This window comes from Pipistrellus hanaki (assembly GCF_964339955.1).
Source record: "Pipistrellus hanaki genome assembly, chromosome: 7".
Classification (NCBI taxonomy): domain Eukaryota; kingdom Metazoa; phylum Chordata; class Mammalia; order Chiroptera; family Vespertilionidae; genus Pipistrellus; species Pipistrellus hanaki.
Window position 1 is genome coordinate 82,728,063 of NC_140509.1, and position 19,045 is coordinate 82,747,107.

Genomic DNA, 19,045 nt, shown 5'->3' on the forward strand with positions numbered 1-19,045 from the left:
GCAAGCAGAGGAGAGCGTCAGATGCTCGGTTCTCCCCTTGTGCCTGACGCTCCTGCCTGGATTCGCAGGGGCTGGACTCTGGGAGAAACCACAGCAGCCCTGGCAGGGGCTGGAGGAAGCCGTTGAAGCGCGCACCCATCCTGAAAAGTCCCTGCGCTGGAGGGTTAAGCTCCCAGTGCGGTCCCCGCCGGCCGTCAGCACCATGGACAGCGGCGCCGTCCCCAGGACCCCTGCCGCCACCGCCAACTGCTCCGATCCCTACGCGCACTCTGCAAGTTGCGCCCCAGCACCGAACCCCGGGTCCTGGGTCAACTTCTCCCACATGGATGGCAACCTGTCCGACCCGTGCGGCCCGAACCGCACGGCGCTGAGCGGGAGCGACAGCCTGTGCTCTCAGACCAGCAGCCCTTCCACGGTCACGGCCGTCACCATCATGGTCCTCTACTCCGTCGTGTGCGTGGTGGGTCTCTTCGGGAACTTCCTGGTCATGTATGTGATTGTCAGGTAAGAAAGGCGTCCGAGCTCCGCTAACGGGGGGGGGGGGGGGGGGGGGCAGAAGGGGACACCTGAGCCCCAAGGTAGAGTGTTTGGTGAGAAGATGAGAAAAGGGCTGTCCACAGGGGAGAATGTGGGGCAACAGATTGGTGGTGGTTGGAGGGCAAAAATCCTACATTTCTGTTTCTCTCCACACACACCCCCCCCCCCCAATTGATAAAAAAGAAACATCCAACATATCAGAAAAAAAGGAAGTTGCTCTGGTGAAAGCTGGGAAGCTCTGGCCAAAAGTGAATGAATAAATAAATAAAAGTAAAAATTAAAAAAAAATAGCTTGGAGCTCCCTTCATCTGGGCACACCCTCCCAGTTTCTTTGGCAGAAGCTCTGGGAACAGGGATGTGTGAGTAATGGAAACGGAATTCTGGTGTATTTCCTCTAAGTGGGGGGCCAAGTCTCCTTCTCAGCCCTTTCCAGAGCTGAACCCTGGCAACTTCCCTGCTCATGCTGGGTCCTTACAGCCTGCCTGCTGCACCGCATCCCCATCCTGCCTCCCTCCTCAGATCAGCCCTTTCCCCACTCCTGTACCCTGCAGCCACACTCAGAGAGGAAGTTTGCTGCGTCTCTCCACAGTGTTGCTTTGCTGTAACACACATGACAGTTGTGTTGCCAGGTTTCCGTGGGCAGCTGCGGATCTGGATCTGCCAAGGGCTGATTCAGTCAGAACTGATCTGGGTTCAGGAAAAGTGCAGGGTGGGTCTGTTTCGGGGCCTCCAAAGGGCTAAGGCAGCACAAAGCTGGATTATAAACTACTATTTAGGATGCTGTGATGGTGTGCTCTTCAGAAAGGAGGAGTTGTTTCATCCAGGGATAGTATTTCGAAAGAGTTTGAGGTCCGCTTTCTGTTTCCCAGGTGCTCCCAGCTAAGTTGGCACAGAGTGTGCCAGCTCTCAAGATGAACTGAGATCGGGGCCGATGGCATTAGTGTCGATGCGTGTGTTCAAGTCGTGCATGCTAATATGGGATGCTATAGAGTCACTTTGGTGAAAGTAGATCATTTTAATGCCTTAAAATGGTTCCCGATTTAAGATGTTCTTCCTACTCAGGGTTCTATGTGCTCTGTGTGTGTAGTGAACATGGAATTTTCGTGTTTGGCTACAATATTTGCTTCATCTACTCAGCAAATACTGCAGGTCCCCGCAGGCCTCCCTTATCATTTGACAGTTTATTTTCCCCATTATGCTTTCATTATCTAGGTACTGCATGCTGCTTGTACTGGAGTCTTTCTACTTAGAGGGCTGATTTCTTTAATTAATGATTATTAAAGAGAGACACTAATTTCCCTGATCTTTTGGGGAATAAGTAGCGTCTCTGAGAAAACAGCACCATCTATTGAGAAGAAAGCTAACAACTGAAGGAAATGCAGGGAGAGACCATCAATGGAAGAATTTATGTTTGTGAACATTTACTTTTTTTAAGAATTTGTTTTTATAAACATTTGATTTTATAAAAATTCACTTATGTGATCCAATATAAAGATTCATGTCAAATAGAAAAAGTGCACCTCACTTTGCAGATAAGATAATAAAAAATCATAAAGGCCTGCCTGATGAAGGGAAAATATGATTCTCATTTTCCTTAGAAAATTCATGGAATCATAAGCTTGTAGGACTTAACATGGACTCTAGAGATTATCAGTGCTAGGGGAGTAAGCTGAAGCACAGAAAATATACATGATTTTTCCAAGGATAGGTTGTTTATTACCACTGAATGCCTCCAACTGGTATAATTTTCTTTTTATTAGAGTGCCAAATCATAATTTTGGTTAATTCACCTAAAGAATGACAGAGTAGGTTTAGTCGGCAAGAATAATGTGGAAATAATAAATTTTCCTATATTTATCTCTGGAATCCTGGAGAATAAAGGATGAAGATAAATTACTAAAGCATCTAGAAATCCTGCCATCAGAAACACTGTATTTTATTCTCTTTTGTTGCATCTCTTGGTATTTTCCCCTCATCGTTTTTCTCCATCTAGTTTATGTTTTTCAATAAAGAGACAGCCACTAGAGAAACAAGTGTCTGGGAAAGAAGCAAATTGATCTTATTCTAGAGTTTCAGAGGACTCTGGTGAGGTGAGTCTTCTTTGAAGGCATCACCTCTGACCTCTCAGTGACTTGGAAAAGGATGGTGACATTTTACCTTCCTGGGAACATGATATTCTGCTTTACTTCTCTGTACTGACAGTTCCACTAAAAGGTCACCCCAAACACCAACCTGTGGCAACTCAAGTGTTTAATCCAAGGTCAGATAACTCGCTAAGAAGATGACTATGAAACAGAAGAAAAAAAAAAATAGCTCAGTGACCAATGATGAGGAAAGTAACAGAGAATTGAAGAAAATACGCCTGTGTAGCTGAGACTTGTGACTGTACTGTTTCTAAACTATGGTGTTTTATCTACAAAGTCAGTTCAGCAGTATTATTGTCCCTTTAAAAAGATGAGGGAAAAGGGGTCAATCATATGGTGGTGGAGGGAGATTACACTGTGTGTGGTAAGCACACAATGCAATATAAAGATGTGTTTTAGAATTACACACAAGAAATTTACATACTCTATTAACCAATGTCATATAATAAACTTAATAAGATTTTAAGAGATGAGTATAATGCTGCATCTCTTAAAGTATGGAGATAAAATGTTCACTTCCTGCTATTATTTAAAATCCAATAAGTATCTATATATCCTATATAATGAAACCCTAATATGCAAATTGACTGAATGACAGAACAACCAGTCACTATGATGCACACTGATCACCAGGGGGCAGACGCTCAATGCAGGAGCTGCCCCCTGGTGGTCAGTGCACTGCTCATCCAGAAGCCAGCTCCTAGCTGGTGGGCACAGCTGTGGTGGCAGGAGCCTCTCCCACTTCCACTCCAGGCGGGCCATAAGGAGCGAGGAATCCGGGACTGCAAGAGCCCCATACTGCGAGAGAGGTGTCTGACTGCTGGCTTAAGCCTGATCCGGCTGGCAGGCGGTCATCCCACAAGGGGTCCTGGACTGTGAGAGGGCATAGGCCAGGCTGAGGAGACTCCCACCCCCTGTGCATGAATGCTATAAATATAAAAGCCTAAGCATCCAAATGACCAAACAGTCAACCAGTGGCTATGACACATACTGACCACCAGGGGCAGACACTCAATGCAGGAGCTGCTCCCTGGGGGTCAGTGCGCTCCTACAGTGGGAGAGCCACTCAACTGACCAACAGGCGCCAGATGCCAGGCTCACAGCTGGCAAGTACAGCTGCAGCAGTGCAAGCCTCTCCCGCATCCCCAGCAGCAGGGGCAGGCAGGTACAGCAGAGCTGGGATAAGCGGGAGCAGCCACCTGCTTCTTCTCGCACTACTACATCCCTCAGAGAGTTTTAACTGGATGACATATAGTCCAGCTGAAGAATACTCCAGTTTCCAGAATCTCTTCAGTGAGAATTGGATCTAAATTCCAGCCAGGAACCAATACAGGATAAAATGAGCAATAAAATGTGAGTTTCCTTCTGAAGAACTCATGACTCATCAGAGCTACTGCGTAAATCCTGGCAACATACTGACATATGGAAGAAGGCTTTTCACATCTTCTATTCCAGTGACTCTCAGATTTGGCTGTATCTTAGAATCACCTGGAAAGTCTTTTTATTTTATTATTATTATTATTATTATTATTTATTTTTTTAATGAAAACCCACCTCTGCCCAAGGCTAATGGAATAGTGGAATCAAAATCTCTGGAGATAGCTCCTAGACTTAGGGAGGTCTAAAATCTCCCACAGTGGCTTCAATGTGAAGCTAATATTGAGAAGCACAGATCTAGACAAGCTTTCCATTCTGTGAATAAGAAAAAAATGACAACCGGGACTGGTTTGGTTCAATGGGTAGAGCGTCGGCTTGGGACTGAAGGGTCCCAGGTTCGATTCCGGTCAAGGGCATGTACCTTGGTTGCGGGCATATCCCCAGTAGGGGGTGTGCAAAAGGCAGCTGATCGATGACTCTCTCTCATCGATGTTTCTAACTATCTCTTTCCCTTCCTCTCTGTACAAAATCAATAAAATATATTTTAAAAAAGAAAAAATGACACCTGTTTGGCAAGGAGGTTTAAGAGTTCTGCCCACGTGTGTACTCCTCTGAACTCCAGGAAGCAATTTATTAAGTTGTAAATTAAATTCTCTCTCAAGAAAGCTCAAGCTCAAGATGTTTTACATTTTTCCTTACATTCCACCAATGGAACCTGCACAGTAGGCATAAGAGAGTGAACAGAGTGCTAAACCTGAAATAAAAAGACTCAAGTTTGAACCTCTGCCCCTTTCTCATTATCATCATCACATAAATGCCCTAAATTTTTCACTTGCACAAAAGGAATAATGATCATATTTAATCTCGTGGGTTTCAGGTCCCCCTTAGATAAGATACATAGAAGTGTGCAGAAAACTCTGAAAGTGCTCCTTCAAAGTTAAGTGTTTTATTATTTGCTTCTCTTCAACTGAGAATGCATCTGCCTTCTCACTGGACTTATACCATCACCCACCTGGATCTCATCATTCACCTAGTGCCGTGGTCAGCAAACTGCGGCTCGTGAGCCACATGCAGCTCTTTGGCTCCTTGAATGTGGCTCTTCCACAAAATACCATGGCTGGACAAGTCTATTTTGCAGAATTGGTGTTAGAAGAAGTTTAAGTTTAAAAAATGTGGCTCTCAAAAGAAATTTCCATCGTTGTACTACTGATATTTGGCTCTGTTGACTAATGAATTTGCCAACCACTGACCTAGTATGCTGGCCTTCCCATACATCAGCTATACTATCTGTTTGAATATTTTGAAATATAGTTTATCCTTTTGAGTCACAGTTTTGCAGAAGCAAAGCAAGGCCTTGAATGGTATCACTGTTGTCAAACTCCATTCCAGTCCACTCCTTCCCAATGCACTGGATTCTGCCACAGTCATCGTCCTGGAAGCCATGATGATGTGAAAGCATTCTAAGGACAGATACTTGCAACTTGCTTGACCCTCTATTAATAAGTTATTTTTATGCTGTCCAATGAATTCAGTGAAGAAAATAGACAACCCAATTACTTTTTGGAGAAAAATCGCTATTTTTGTTACTTAAATGTTTCACATTTAAATTGGTGTTATAGTCAAAACTTTATAACAGAATCTGTCTAAATAATAGCTGCATGTGATGAAACTCCTTTTTACTGAGCAGAGTCCTTTATTTGGATTAGAAGAAGTAACTTATAATGATGGTGTTCTCTGAACACTAACTTTGGAAATTTAGGCATTTAAAATACCATCCCTGCCCAGCTGGCATTGCTCAGTGGTTGAGCAGGTACCTATGAACCACAAGGTCACAGTACCATTCCTGGTCAGGGGACATGTCCGAGTTGTGGGCTTGATCCCCTGTGTGGGGCATGCAGGAGGCAGCCGATAAATGATTCTTTCTCATCATTGATGTTTCTATCTCTCTCTTCCTCTCTGAAATTATATATATATATCATCCCTGTGCCTCATCCTGGGTTCTGTTATCACAATAAAACTAATCATAGTAAACTGAGTCAAAAGCTAGAGGTCGAATTAATGATGATACTGTGAGTCTGGGTGCCTGTCTGCCTAACACTTTCATTATGGATTTTTCCAGGACTTCCCACACAATGCTTGTCAACATCCGAAACCCCAGTAGTGAACTCTACTACTGCAAGGTAGAAAATAACATTCCTGAGGCTTGCAGAGTTTCTGAGAACTGAGAGTACCCCAAGTGTAGAAATTTGCAGAACAAGGTGATCAATAAAGAGGCCTTTTTTGCTTCTGTGCATTTTTTTCACTGAAGATGGGGTTCGGTGCCAGTGAAAGGTTAAGAATTTTTGTGGGGGAGTATTAAATGTTAATTAAAAAGTGCTGCCGGCATATAACCTGAACATCAGAACCTGACTGTGCCTGCCAAGAGAACAAGTGAAATTATTACCAACACTATAATTTCATACTTACTCAGCCCCCATCGTCTCCAAAAAGGAAACCACATGGGCTGAATGAACTTAAATGTGAGCATGTTTCTGGGGATGTTGGTGATCCCAAGCCACTGAAATAAGAGGCCCTGTTAAAAGCAGACAGCATTCTTTGAGACCCTTTAAATGGTCTTTCTTTCTGGTGACAAAAGGAAGGTTAATTTTACTTACTTATAAAATAAACAAAACAGGTATATGCAAGAATCAAGATAGTGCCTTTAAGTTTTATACAAATTTAATTTTTATTACATTGAGTGATTTGGTTTTTCATAAAATGTTTTAAGTACAGACAGGCTCATTTATTTATTTGCTGTGTTTGTTGAACACCAACTATACACAAAGCACTTTCCTAGAAGCTCCAGATACACTAGTGAGCAAAATAGGTACAGTCCACCCTCTTTCCAGAAGTACAACTTTACCAGCTGATAAATGCCAAAGACTGAGCCATAATAACTAACCTAGTGTTTTTTAACCACCACCCCCAAGGTTTATCACAATTATTGTAATTCATCTTCCTCTATCACCAAGCTCAGCAATGGGATAACCTGATTTGTCTCCATCCAATTTTCCAAATTTATCTAAAGGTGTTAGTTATGTCTCACAGACAGGATAGAGAAAAAGTGAGAGGAGAGGGTCATGGTTAATTTTCACCAAACAATGAAAGAGAATTCTATACTGTAATGTATCAAAGTAGATATTGTAAACGTGATACAAGTTGTAAGTGTAATGCATTGAAATGGGAGAGTCCTAAGTGAATGTATTCATAGGGGGGAGATAACCTCAGGACTCATTGCTCTGGACATGTCTTCCTCTGTCACTGACTGGAAGGATGGTCGGCCTAGTTCTGAAGACCCTGTCCCAGAAGGCAGGCTTCAGACGGCTCACTTCTGTTCTTTAAAATCACTGTCCTTTGTGGAATTTAAAACATAGGCATCAATGGAGAAATTCACGCCAACTTTTAAAAAAGGACTACCACTCTGAACAAAGTTTCCTGCCTATAAATATGTCACATTTCCACACACAAAAAAACAAGACTAATACATGAGTCAATGCCACAAAGCATATATTAACACATATAAATGAACTAAGTTTTAAAAAGACAGATTTATAGACGCAGAAAACAAATGGTTGCCAGATGGGAGGGATTGAGGGGCTTGGTGAAAAAAGTGAAGGATTTAGGGAGTACAGGTTGGTAGTTACAAAATAATCATGGGATGTGAAGTACATGATAGGGAATACAGTCAATAATATTGTAATAACTTATGATGGTGTCAGGTGGGTGCTTGACTTACCAGAGAATGGCTTTGTAAATTATGTAAAGGTCTAACCATTATGCTGTGTACCTGAAACTACTATAAAACAATATTGAAAGTCAAATGTAATTAAGAAATAAAAAATACAATAAAACACAAATGACAATTTCCACAACAGACTATAATTATTTTCTCACTAATTTAGAAAGTCAAATACAACTGAACATGCTCTTCTATATACCCTTACTTTAACTGCCTTTTAAAACATTTATATATATATTTTAATCCTCACTTGAGGCTATTTTTCCATTGATTTTTAGAGAGAGTGTAAGAGAGAGAAAGACAGAGAGAGATGCCCATGTGAAAGAAACATATTGATTGGCTATTTCCTGCATGAGCCTGGACGAGGGCGAGGGCCACGGTCATGGGGGAACCTGCAACCAAGGTTCTTGCCCTTGACCAGGATCAAACCCTGGACCCTTCAGTCTGCAGGCCGACGATCTATTCACTGAGCCAAACCAGCTAGTGCTAAACCAAATTTTACATAAAATATATATGTCCTCTACTCTGTCAAAAAAATTTACTCTAAGTCTAGTACAAAAAAATAGAAACTATGCTTTGGTATAGCTGATACATTTTGTTCACACAGTTTGGGAAGTTCTATCTTTAGAAACATAATAAATTGGTCAACACTCTAGTTAAATTCAATGAAGATGTGGAACTTAACAAATCAAAATATTTGATTTGGTGAGGCCTGGCTGCCTGGTGTAGATCTATCAACCAGGAGGTCATAGGTTTGATTCCCAGTAGGAGCACATGCCTGGGTGTGGTCTCGGTCCACAGTACAGGATGTGCAGGAGACAGCTAGTCGATGATTCTCTCTCATCAGCAATGTTTCTATCTTTCTGTCCCTCTCCCTTTCTCTCTAAAGTAAAAAATATATATATATTGCTTAAAATATTTTGGTGGGGGTAATTGGTCAAGTAAAATCATCACAGTGATGTACACACAAGAAGTCATATTGGGTGACTAAAGGAGCTTTGTTAAAAAAAAAAAAAAAAAGTCCTATTTCACACAAAAAATAAATAAATAAAAAAACAGGCAATAAAATTTGATGACTACTATCAGTAAAATGAGTAGTAAAATTTGCCAGTGGAAATGTACTTAACATCACCGAAACCGGTTTGGCTCAGTGGATAGAGCATCGGCCTTCGGACTAAAGGGTCCTAGGTTCAATTCTGGTCAAGGGCACATACCTTGGTGATGGGCACATTCCCAGTGAGGGATGTGCAGGAGGCAGCTGATAGCTATTTGTCTCTCATTGATGTTTCTAACTCTCTATTCCTCTCCCTTCCTCTCTGAAAAAAAAACAAAACAATAAAATACATATTTAAAAAGAAAATGTACTTAACAGGGGTTTATATTTGTCTCTGAAAAACATACACATGATAGACTCATTAGAAACAATGAGTCAATCTATCTGGAACATAGATAATAGATAAGCTTATTTGGGGGTCAATCCTCTTCTGAGCCCTTCCTGCCATCATCAGTTTTAAAAGCCTCAGTGGCATGGACCAGCCATATGACCCCAAGAAGTAAATTTAATATTTTCATGGGGACTCTCCATCTGATGAAACAAAACTGTAATAATGGCAACTTTCCTGACACCTAAATGCAGGTAAAATGTTCGTTTCAACATTGCCTTATCACTCCTACTTTGCCGTCATATCTAATATTTTGTTTTGATACAGTTGGTTATGTTCTCTCACCAGACCTTAGGCCCCCCCAAGCCAGGAGGGACATAAATCAGTTGTGAATGATTGCCTAGCATGGTACTTGGCAAAAGTTAAAATTAAAAAGATGCTACATAAATGTACTAGGTGTACCGGTTAATAATGCAGATGTTTTTTAATAGATGGAGTTACACATATGTTGATATATATGCAACTTAATATGTATGCTATTTTGTTGTATTGACAACAAGCTTCAAAACTTAATATGTAAAATTTGCTGAAGGCGTTAACATCATAGACATTTTTGCACTTAAAAATGTCAAATTTCGTATTAAAAAAAAAGAGCATTTGCAGGAAGTTGTAATTCATTACTTTAATTAGAAAATAAGTGCTGCTGAAAGTTATCGTATACTTCGGGAAGCTTATGGTGAACATGCTCCATCTCAAGATACTTGTGAACGCTAGTTTAAACACTTTAAAAGTGATGATTTTGATGTGAAAAACAAAGAACGTCCGGGTCAACCCAAAAAGTTTGAAGACCAACAATTACAAGCATTGTTGGATGAAGATGCGTGTCAAACTCAAAAACAACTTGCAGAAAGATTGCACATTGCTGATTATTTACAATGGGAAAGATTTTAAAGGAAGGAAAATTGGTGCCACATCAACTGAATGAAAGACAAATGGAAAACCAAAAAGTCACAGTAGAATGTTGCTTCAACAGCACGAAAGAGATGTTTGTTTTTCATCGAATTGTGACTGGCAATGAAAAGTGCATTTATTTTGAGAATCCCAAACGCACAAAATCATGAGTTGCTCAAGGTCAACCATCAACATTGACTGCAAGGCCAAATCACTTTGGAAAGAAGACAATGCTCTGCGTTTGGTGGCATCAGGAAGGTGTGGTGCATTATGAGCTTCTAAAACCAGGTGAAACCATTAATACTGATCGCTACTGACAACAAATAATCAATTTGAACCATACTTTGATCATGAAATGACCAGAATATGCCAGAAGACATGGCAAAGTAATTTTGCTTCATGATGACACACTTCAAAACCAGTTAAAGACACGTTAAAAGATCTTGCCTGGGAAGTATTAACCCACCCGCTGTATTTACCAGCCCTTGCTCCTTGAGATGACCACTTGTTCCGATCGATGGCACACGCACTGTATGAGCAGCACTTCAAAATGCACAAAAAAGTGGAAAATTAGGTCTCTGAATGGCTTGCCTCAAAACAAGAAATGTTCTATTGAAAGGGTATCCACAAATTACCTGAGAGATGGGGGAAATGTGTAGCTAGCAATGGACATTACTTAAATAAAACACTTTTGATGTTGCTCTTGAAATTATGTGTTTTCTTTGATTACAAAATCTGTCACTAACCGGTACACCTCGTATGTTTGACTCAGAGTTGACACTAAGAGGGTCTTATCATGAAAAAAAGTATTAAAAAATAAAATGTATTCTATGAAAATTAAGAACATGTCTATAAAGCTTTAGATTTTTTATTTCATAAAGTCCAATATAAATTTTACCTTTAGCTAAGAGAACTGTGAAATGAATAACTTTGATCATGAAGTTAGAGTATGCAACATAAAATTTTATTAGTTTGCCTCTACATGTTAAAGTTACTTTTTATATTTTTCAGGTTTTTAAAAATGAATGTGCAATGATCTAATCAAAACCACAATAATATGAAAATTAAAATGGAGAAAGTTTCAAAAGTAATAGATGATCCTGAAAGGCAATAAAATATTGTATTAGAGGCTTTTTTACAAAAAATATAAATCAAGGTCATATTTGGAGTTTTCCTATTAAAAATACAGTTATACACATTAATTTACAACCAGAAATGTTGTTAGCGCCAAATGAGTCTGGTCCAAGTTGGAAGACAATTTTTTTTTTATTTAATAACCCTTTTTGGACCATAAGACTGAAATTTTAGATTTTAAAAACTAATGGAACTTGTTTGCTTTGCCACATTACTGCTGTATTCATGAATCATATTTTCTTCTAACAAATGCTATTGAATTCTCCACAGGGGAAGAAAAATGCTTTCCAAAAATCTCCTTTCCTAAAATTACTTAGAAAAAACCTCAATAAACTACTTTCTGTTTCCTAGGAAAATCCTGGTCAGCATGGTAGTTACATTATAAAGATTTGTATACTCCTCAGATGGAAAACAGTCACCAAAAGGTATAATTTTACATAAGCCAAGATCTATAGGAACTAACTGAAAACTTTTATTTTCTTTCAATTGGTGCCAAAGTTTTGGAGCAGCTACTTTTGCAGGAATTCATAGAATACCAAAATATAGGGTGGCCCCCAAAATGTATACACATATTTGCAATAATTATAAAGGCAGTGTTTACTAAAATACATTTCATTCTCAAAATTGAGCTATCAGCTGTTAAAGTGTGAATACATTTTTGGGGACAACCTGTATTTACATCCGAATGTACTATCACACATTAAAAGGAATGAGCAGGGATAGCTCATTCACAGTTTTTGACAAATGAACTTTGAAATTAAGTCTTCATGGATGTTAATTAAAAACCTCTGTTGCAAAATTTGAAAGCAATGCTATCCCTAGCCAGTTCTGCTCAATGGGTAGAGCACTGGCCTGCAAACTAAAGGGTCTTGGGTTTAATTCTGGTCAAGGGTACATGCCTGGGTTGCAGGCTTGATCCCAAGAAGGGAGCATGCAGGAAGGAGCCCACCAATGATTCTCTCTCATCAATGATGTTTATATCTCTCCCTTTCGCTTCCCATCTGAAATCAATAAAAATATATTCTTTTAAAAAGGCAATAACATTTTTATTGCATCTCCTTACATAGTTATCCTGATATATAATTCTCTCCAATATGTTGTGCTATTATTAAGCATTGCTAATGGTTATATCTACAAGACACACACACACACACACACACACACACAAACACACAAAAAAAAAAACCCAAAAATTTAAATTATCTAGGAATTTTACTTGCATAGTAATAAACACTCAGACATTTAAATTTACAATGTTAAACATTTTTGTCCTTTGACAATTGTCCTAACCCTCAGTTCTCTTTAATATTGAGACATAACCGCAGTTCTTGTAGCTATTAATAGGATTTTTCCAAGCATCAGTTTACACAAATATATGTAGAAATTCTTACTGTACTTTATAAACTTACTAGAGGCCCAGTGCACAAAATTTGTGCACGGGTAGGGTCCCTAGGCCTGGCTGGTGATCAAGGCCGATCAGGGCCTTCCAGCTGCTGGCTAGGGTCTCCCTTCATTCCATGCATCCCACAGATGTTCAGTTCACTCATAGCAAATGATCAAACTCCTGGTCTCCTGGTTGAACTCCCAGGGGGATACTTTGCATATTAGTTGTCACACAGATAAATAATATTATATAGTACATATTATTACAGTGCAATGTAATAGTGGAGAACCTAAACTATAACAAATAGATATGGATTTAAATTATGCCTCTGCCACTGTTATTTTGAATAAATTACTTAACCCCGATGAACCTCAGTTTAGTCACGTACAAAAGAAGTAATAATATGCAATTCATAAGTCTGTAATGAAGATTAAATCATAAAACCCAAGTGAGGTGTTTACAGCAATGCTTGGCAGAAAGTAAACATTCAGTAGAGATTGGCTAGGGTTATCACACTCCAAAAATAGCATCTATCACCATCATCATTTAATTTGTTCTGGTGGTAATTTTTAGGGGTAATATAATCATCTCTTTACACTTGTGGAAATTAAAGTTCAACCACTTGGTCACAAAACCTTTCTTACACCTATGTGTTTTAATTCCAAGCCCAACATGTTTCCTACTTGCCCATGTAAGAGTGTTTTACTACTAATTTGATTAAGAACCCAAATCAGGGGGAAATTATCAAAATCAAGGTAGTTTAGTTATTCACTGATCTGTAGGTTTATAGCACTTTAATGGGATCGGTCTTAAGATCAAGTAAACAGTTGGTGTGACTCAAGAATCACCAGGAACGTTTCTAACTTAAAAGGTATGATTTTCATTTCTTAAATTCTTAACACTTAAATGTTTAAATGCAAAAATTTTTAGGAGATACAGAAAATAAGCACTGTAAATAGAAACCACTTGATTATAATTAGCAAGTAGGTTTATGCTTTAGTGAGTGATAGATCTAAAGACCACAGTCAATAACTAATTGAAGGAATGGAATGCAGACTAGGTAGAGAGTTAGCCTAGGCCCTAGGCCCAGTGATCAGCACACTCATTAGAAAATAGAGCCAAATATCAACAGTACAACAATTGAAATTTCTCTTGAGAGCCAAATTTTAAACTTAAACTTCTTCTAATACCACTTCTTCAAAATAGACTTGCCCAGGCCGTGGTATTTTGTGGAACAGCCACACTCAAGGGGCCAAAGAGCCACATGTGGCTCACGAGCTGCAGTTTGTTGACCACGGGCCTAGTGCATCGTGAGGATTCAACTACAGCTGCAGTGCATGGTCATTGGCTCTGAAAAAGGAGAGCAGCCCCCTCAAAAGTAAGATTGTGTCCAATATGAGCTTTCATAGCCCCCAGATCCATCGGGAATGGGTTCTGTCTGCTACAGATAGACAATGAAGGGTGCAGGCAGCTGTTGTAACTACTGTGCTCTCCAAGTGGCCTGTACCCATCTGTGGACATCACCAGAAAATTCCTAATGCTTCCTTCCAATTGCTAATTGCTGCTGGCCTGCTGCTGCTAGGACAATATCCAGATACAAGGGCACTGTGCTATCCATGCTCACCAGCCAAAATCCACTAGGAATAGAGTTGGAGCTCAAACTACTAGGCTTATTAAGCTTGCTTCAGGAGTGGAGTGGGGACACCACTGGGATTTTAGTTGATATTTGGTGTTTAAGGAGAAGATTCAAGGAAGCAGAGATCTATCTGGATAGGGTATTGCTCAAAGCAAGAGTAATTTGACACATGGGCATCAATAATTTCTTATCTAGAGGGTCAATTAGCAGAATCAGGCTAGAGTCATCCTATATAACAAAAGCCTAATATGCTAAGTGTCCAGTCGTCCAGTCAGCCATTCAAAGTGTAATATGCTAATAAAATGTTAAGGCTGCTCAACTGCTCACTGTGATGTGCACTAACCACCAGGGGTCAGATGCTCTGACCCGTAGGTTAGCTTGCTGCTGGGATCTGGCAGATTGGGTCTGAGCCAGATGGACCAGACATACCCTGAAGCCTTCCCACAGTCTCTCCGCAGATGGCCCACCTCTTGCATCCCTCCCCAGCCTTGATCGTGCACCGGTCGGGTCCCTTTTGCAATCCAGGCTGAAGGGAACCCTCCCCTACACCCCGAGTGCACAAATTTTGTGCACTGGGACTCTATTCATTGAATAAGAAGAGGGAGAGGGAGAGGCTGGGAAGTTTTGTGGTTCAGGTGATTTGGTTTTACCTCTGGTCAGGTCTGGTTATAGAGGCGTCTTGTTTTTGTCTTGTTGCATCACAGCCATGGAAAGTCCTCATCTGAAGTTGATACTCTAAAGAATTATGTTCCATAAGTAAATATCAAAGTCTGACTGTTAGCAACTAAACTGGCTTCCCAAAAGCTCACAGGAGGTTTTTTTTCTTTCTCACCATTACACAGACCTCACTATTACATACCATCCTCTCTTCTACTCTGCCAACAGAGGGAGACAATGATGGAAATCCATGTGGGGAGTAGTAATATGATATGAGATGGGAAAGCAGAAGGTATTTCTATGAGATGAACAGGAACATCTTAGTTAAAGAGATAGTCTAGTTGCAGGCTGAAGGTCAGGATGACTCATCAAGCAGGCAGAAGTACAGACTGATCATGGTCTCTATACTCCAGAAGCTTATAGACTAAAAGACAAAACTTGATTTCAATATATAATTGTCACATCTATTACACAAGACTAAGATTTCATGTGCAAGCATGCTAAAGGTTGAAAGTTATTCTCAAGTTCTTTAAGAGGGCCAGATTTGCTTTTATACAATACTCAAAACCTATTTAGAGGTATTCCTATGCAATGTATCATTTTCAGGATGGCTGATTGAGAACAAACTCTAGAACAACTTTTAGAAATTATCTTTTAAAGAACACAAATTAAAGCAATAAATCAATTAAAAGCCGTACACAAATTTATTAAAATGATGGGGAAAATTCTTGGCAGGCAGCCTGAATGTTTAAAAGATCCTATTAAATGTCACTCCTTCTTCCCCTGATAATGTTTGGACAAATTGAGAGATAAGATGAAATGAGTCAGCAGATAGAGGGGGGAAAAAATAGCATCTTTATTGTTGGCAAATACTTTGCTGGTGGTTGTGACTTAGCTGACTGTGCAGCTATAATAGCTTCCTAATTCTAATCCCAGAATGAATACACAAACCTATCTAGTCACAGACCTGGACCACAGGTAACCTTCTCATATGGGGACCACGCCCTTTGAAACCTGCTACCTGGAATAGTTGGATACAATATGTGTTTCCTTTGGGAAGCTGGATTTTGGGAAGAGACCGTGGAAGGGAAAGAACGATGCATATCCTATTCTTCACCCTAAACATATAAACTTAAGTCATTCCTCCTTCTTTTGAAAGAAGTGATGGTGCAACAGAGGCAGGTCAAGAGTGTTGGAGACACTGATGACTTCATTCATGAAATGTGAATTCATAAGAAGGGATTTCCACAATGGAGTGGATTTCCACAGTAGTGGTAGCCTGGTTAGTAGCCACTGGTGTGTTTTCCCGTCGATAGGCTACACAGAAACAACAGTGTCCATTTAAAAAGTGGTGCAGTGCTTGGGTCAGAGATACTGGCTGTACCTGGGAGACCAGCAATGCTCTGGGGGATTAAGTTAGCCACCAGTGCACTGTGGCTCCCTCAAGCCCATTCCATCCTCTCCTCTTCCTGGAAACCGTATGGTGCAGTCTAATCCCAGCTCCTGCCTCGGTCAGACCACACAGCAGAAACAGTGAACAATCTACCAAGGAATATTAACTTCAAGGGTCAACTCAAAATCAATAGAATCGTATTGTTAGTGAATGACTATACCGTGAAAGATGTTGGGGGAGGACACAGCAAACAAAAGAACTTACGGTACACTTAAAGAAACAGAATGAGCTGAAACTGGTTTGGCTCAATGGATAGAGCATTGGTCTGCGGATTGGAGAGTCCCAAGTTTGATTCCGGTCAAGGGCATGTACATTGGTTGCGGGCACATCCCGATGGGGGGTGTGCAGGAGGCAGCTTTGATGTTTCTCTCTCATCAATGTTTCTAGCTCTCTAGCTCTCTCCCTTCCTCTCTGTAAAAAGTCAATAAAATATATATTTTTTAAAAAAGAAACAGGATGAAATAGCAATCATAAAAGAACTTTAAAATACCATATTTAATATCTTCAGGGGATGAAAGAAATTATTTCGTGAAACAAGAAGCAATTAGAACATAATAAGAGGTGGTTATTAACTAGCAACACATTGTAGCTAATGACCCACAAATAACCTGGCCTTGAATCCTGGCTCCAACAATTGTTACTGATTATGTTGTGGTGATATTGGTGGAGATGGTGGTGGATGAGAAAGGAAAAACACACTTTGGGGAATATCGCATTTGAGAAGCCAATAGCAGGCAGAGATGTTCCAAAAGAAAGTCGGAAAGACAGTCAAAGAACTGAAGAGATGGACTGTGAGTCCTGGAATTGATAGTATTAAACCATGGATTATTAGAGAATAAAAAAAAAATAGAACAAACTCAATACTCTTTTAAAAATATGTGATTCTGCTATGACATTGGACTTTTTTTTTTAAATATTATTTATTGATTTTGTACAGTGAGGAAGGGAGAGAGATAGAGAGTTAGAAACATCAATGAGAGAGAGTCATCAATGACCTTGACTGGAATCGAACCCAGGACCTTTCAGTCCCCAAGCCGACGCTCTATCCATTGAGCCAAACCGGTTTCGGCTGGACTTTCTTTTTTTTTAAGTCTCAGAATTTCCAATGGCTCCAGCATGGCCATCTTTAAAAAGAACATGGAAAAGCTTTGCATGCTTACCTTGTTTTAGTTAACAGTGGGCCGAAAATTTCTGGGACAAACTACAACATTATCAGAAATGCACTCCCAGAATTACACATGGCCCAGCATACAGCATAGAGGCACGTTTTTAGTTTTAGATGGAATCTAGAGGAACGGGAGAAAATCTCAAACGTTCTCTCCCTTGGGCTCTCTTGCCATGATGCAAGATGGTCATGCAATGTGGTCTTCAAAGCTCCTTCTAGATCCTACTTCTCATCATTCATGATCTTGTATGACCAAAGTTCTTTTTAAATTTAACAACAAATGGACAAGGCAAAATGAATGTTCCCTGTTCACTTTTACTTCAAAAGCTTCAGATTTATTTTTTTAAAGTTTGTTTCACAATAAATAAATAAATAAATAAATAAATAAATAAAGTCATTCAAACCCTTCCTCCTACATTTAATTCTACTCAACAAGCATTTACTGGTATTCATCTTGTACTGGGCTCTGTGCCAAATGGATAATGTAATTCTATCTTTATTTCATTTAACTTTTATGTTCAGGCTGTCTTTTATGTTTTATTTATATTGAGTGATTGTATGTACTATATCATCACCAAAAATATAGATAAAGCTTTATATTTATTGTACTAAGTACAATAGATAAAAATTTTACTGACTATTCATGCCCTCTAAAATATTTGTAATCTACAATATACACTCAGGTTTCTTCAAAACACAATTTTCTAATATTAATATTGGTAAAATTATTTTATCCTATTTTGAAGTCATTTTCATTGTTGTTCTTTCAATATATAAGAAATACCCTGGGGTATAACATTGTTTGACATTATGTATACATGATATTTTTACATACACATCTACTAGATTTTAAAATAGAAGAAATTTAATTTTCTTTTAGAACTCTCAAATTTGAAGGCAAGTAATTTCTAAGCTCTAAAAACTAAGTATTTATAAGAAATACTATGAACCCAAATATATAATACTATCTCCTGAGACAGATATTCTGATGCTGTTTTTGAAGTCATTTGGACTAAAGATGAATAATCTACATATCTGCAAACAAAGATCTAAAGTCACGAATAAGGCCGAAACCGATTTGGCTCAGTGGTAGAGCGTCAGTCTGCAGACTGAAAGGTCCCAGGTTCGATTCTGGTCAGGGGCATGTACATTGGTTGCGGGCACATCCCTGGTGGGGGGTGTGCAGGAGGCAGCTGGTCGATGCTTCTCTCTCATTGACGTTTCTAGCTCTCTATCTCTCTCCCTTCCTCTCTGTAAAAAAATCAATAAAATATATTTTTAAAGTCTCGAATAGGCTAATCAAGCCTACTATGATGCTTTATATACATCAAAGGATTTAGCCTAGTGATATATGTCTATACAACATAAATATTAGTTATATCAGAATACGTGAATCAAGAAAGCAAAACTTCTGATCAAAGAAATGCTATTCATGTCCTAAAGTAGA

The 19,045-nt window shown here is 39.5% G+C and overlaps 1 protein-coding gene across 1 annotated transcript in view; it reads left to right on the forward strand.

Moving 5' to 3' along the window:
• Positions 1-202: 202 nt before the first annotated feature.
• Positions 203-19,045, forward strand: part of OPRM1 (opioid receptor mu 1) — a gene marked incomplete at its 5' end in the record, with an annotated part of 31,802 nt that continues 12,959 nt past the window's right edge. Inside the window, one exon of the mRNA XM_084889409.1 lies at positions 203-504. Coding sequence (XP_084745535.1) covers positions 203-504 — 302 coding nt within the window. The remainder of the gene's footprint in view (positions 505-19,045) is intronic.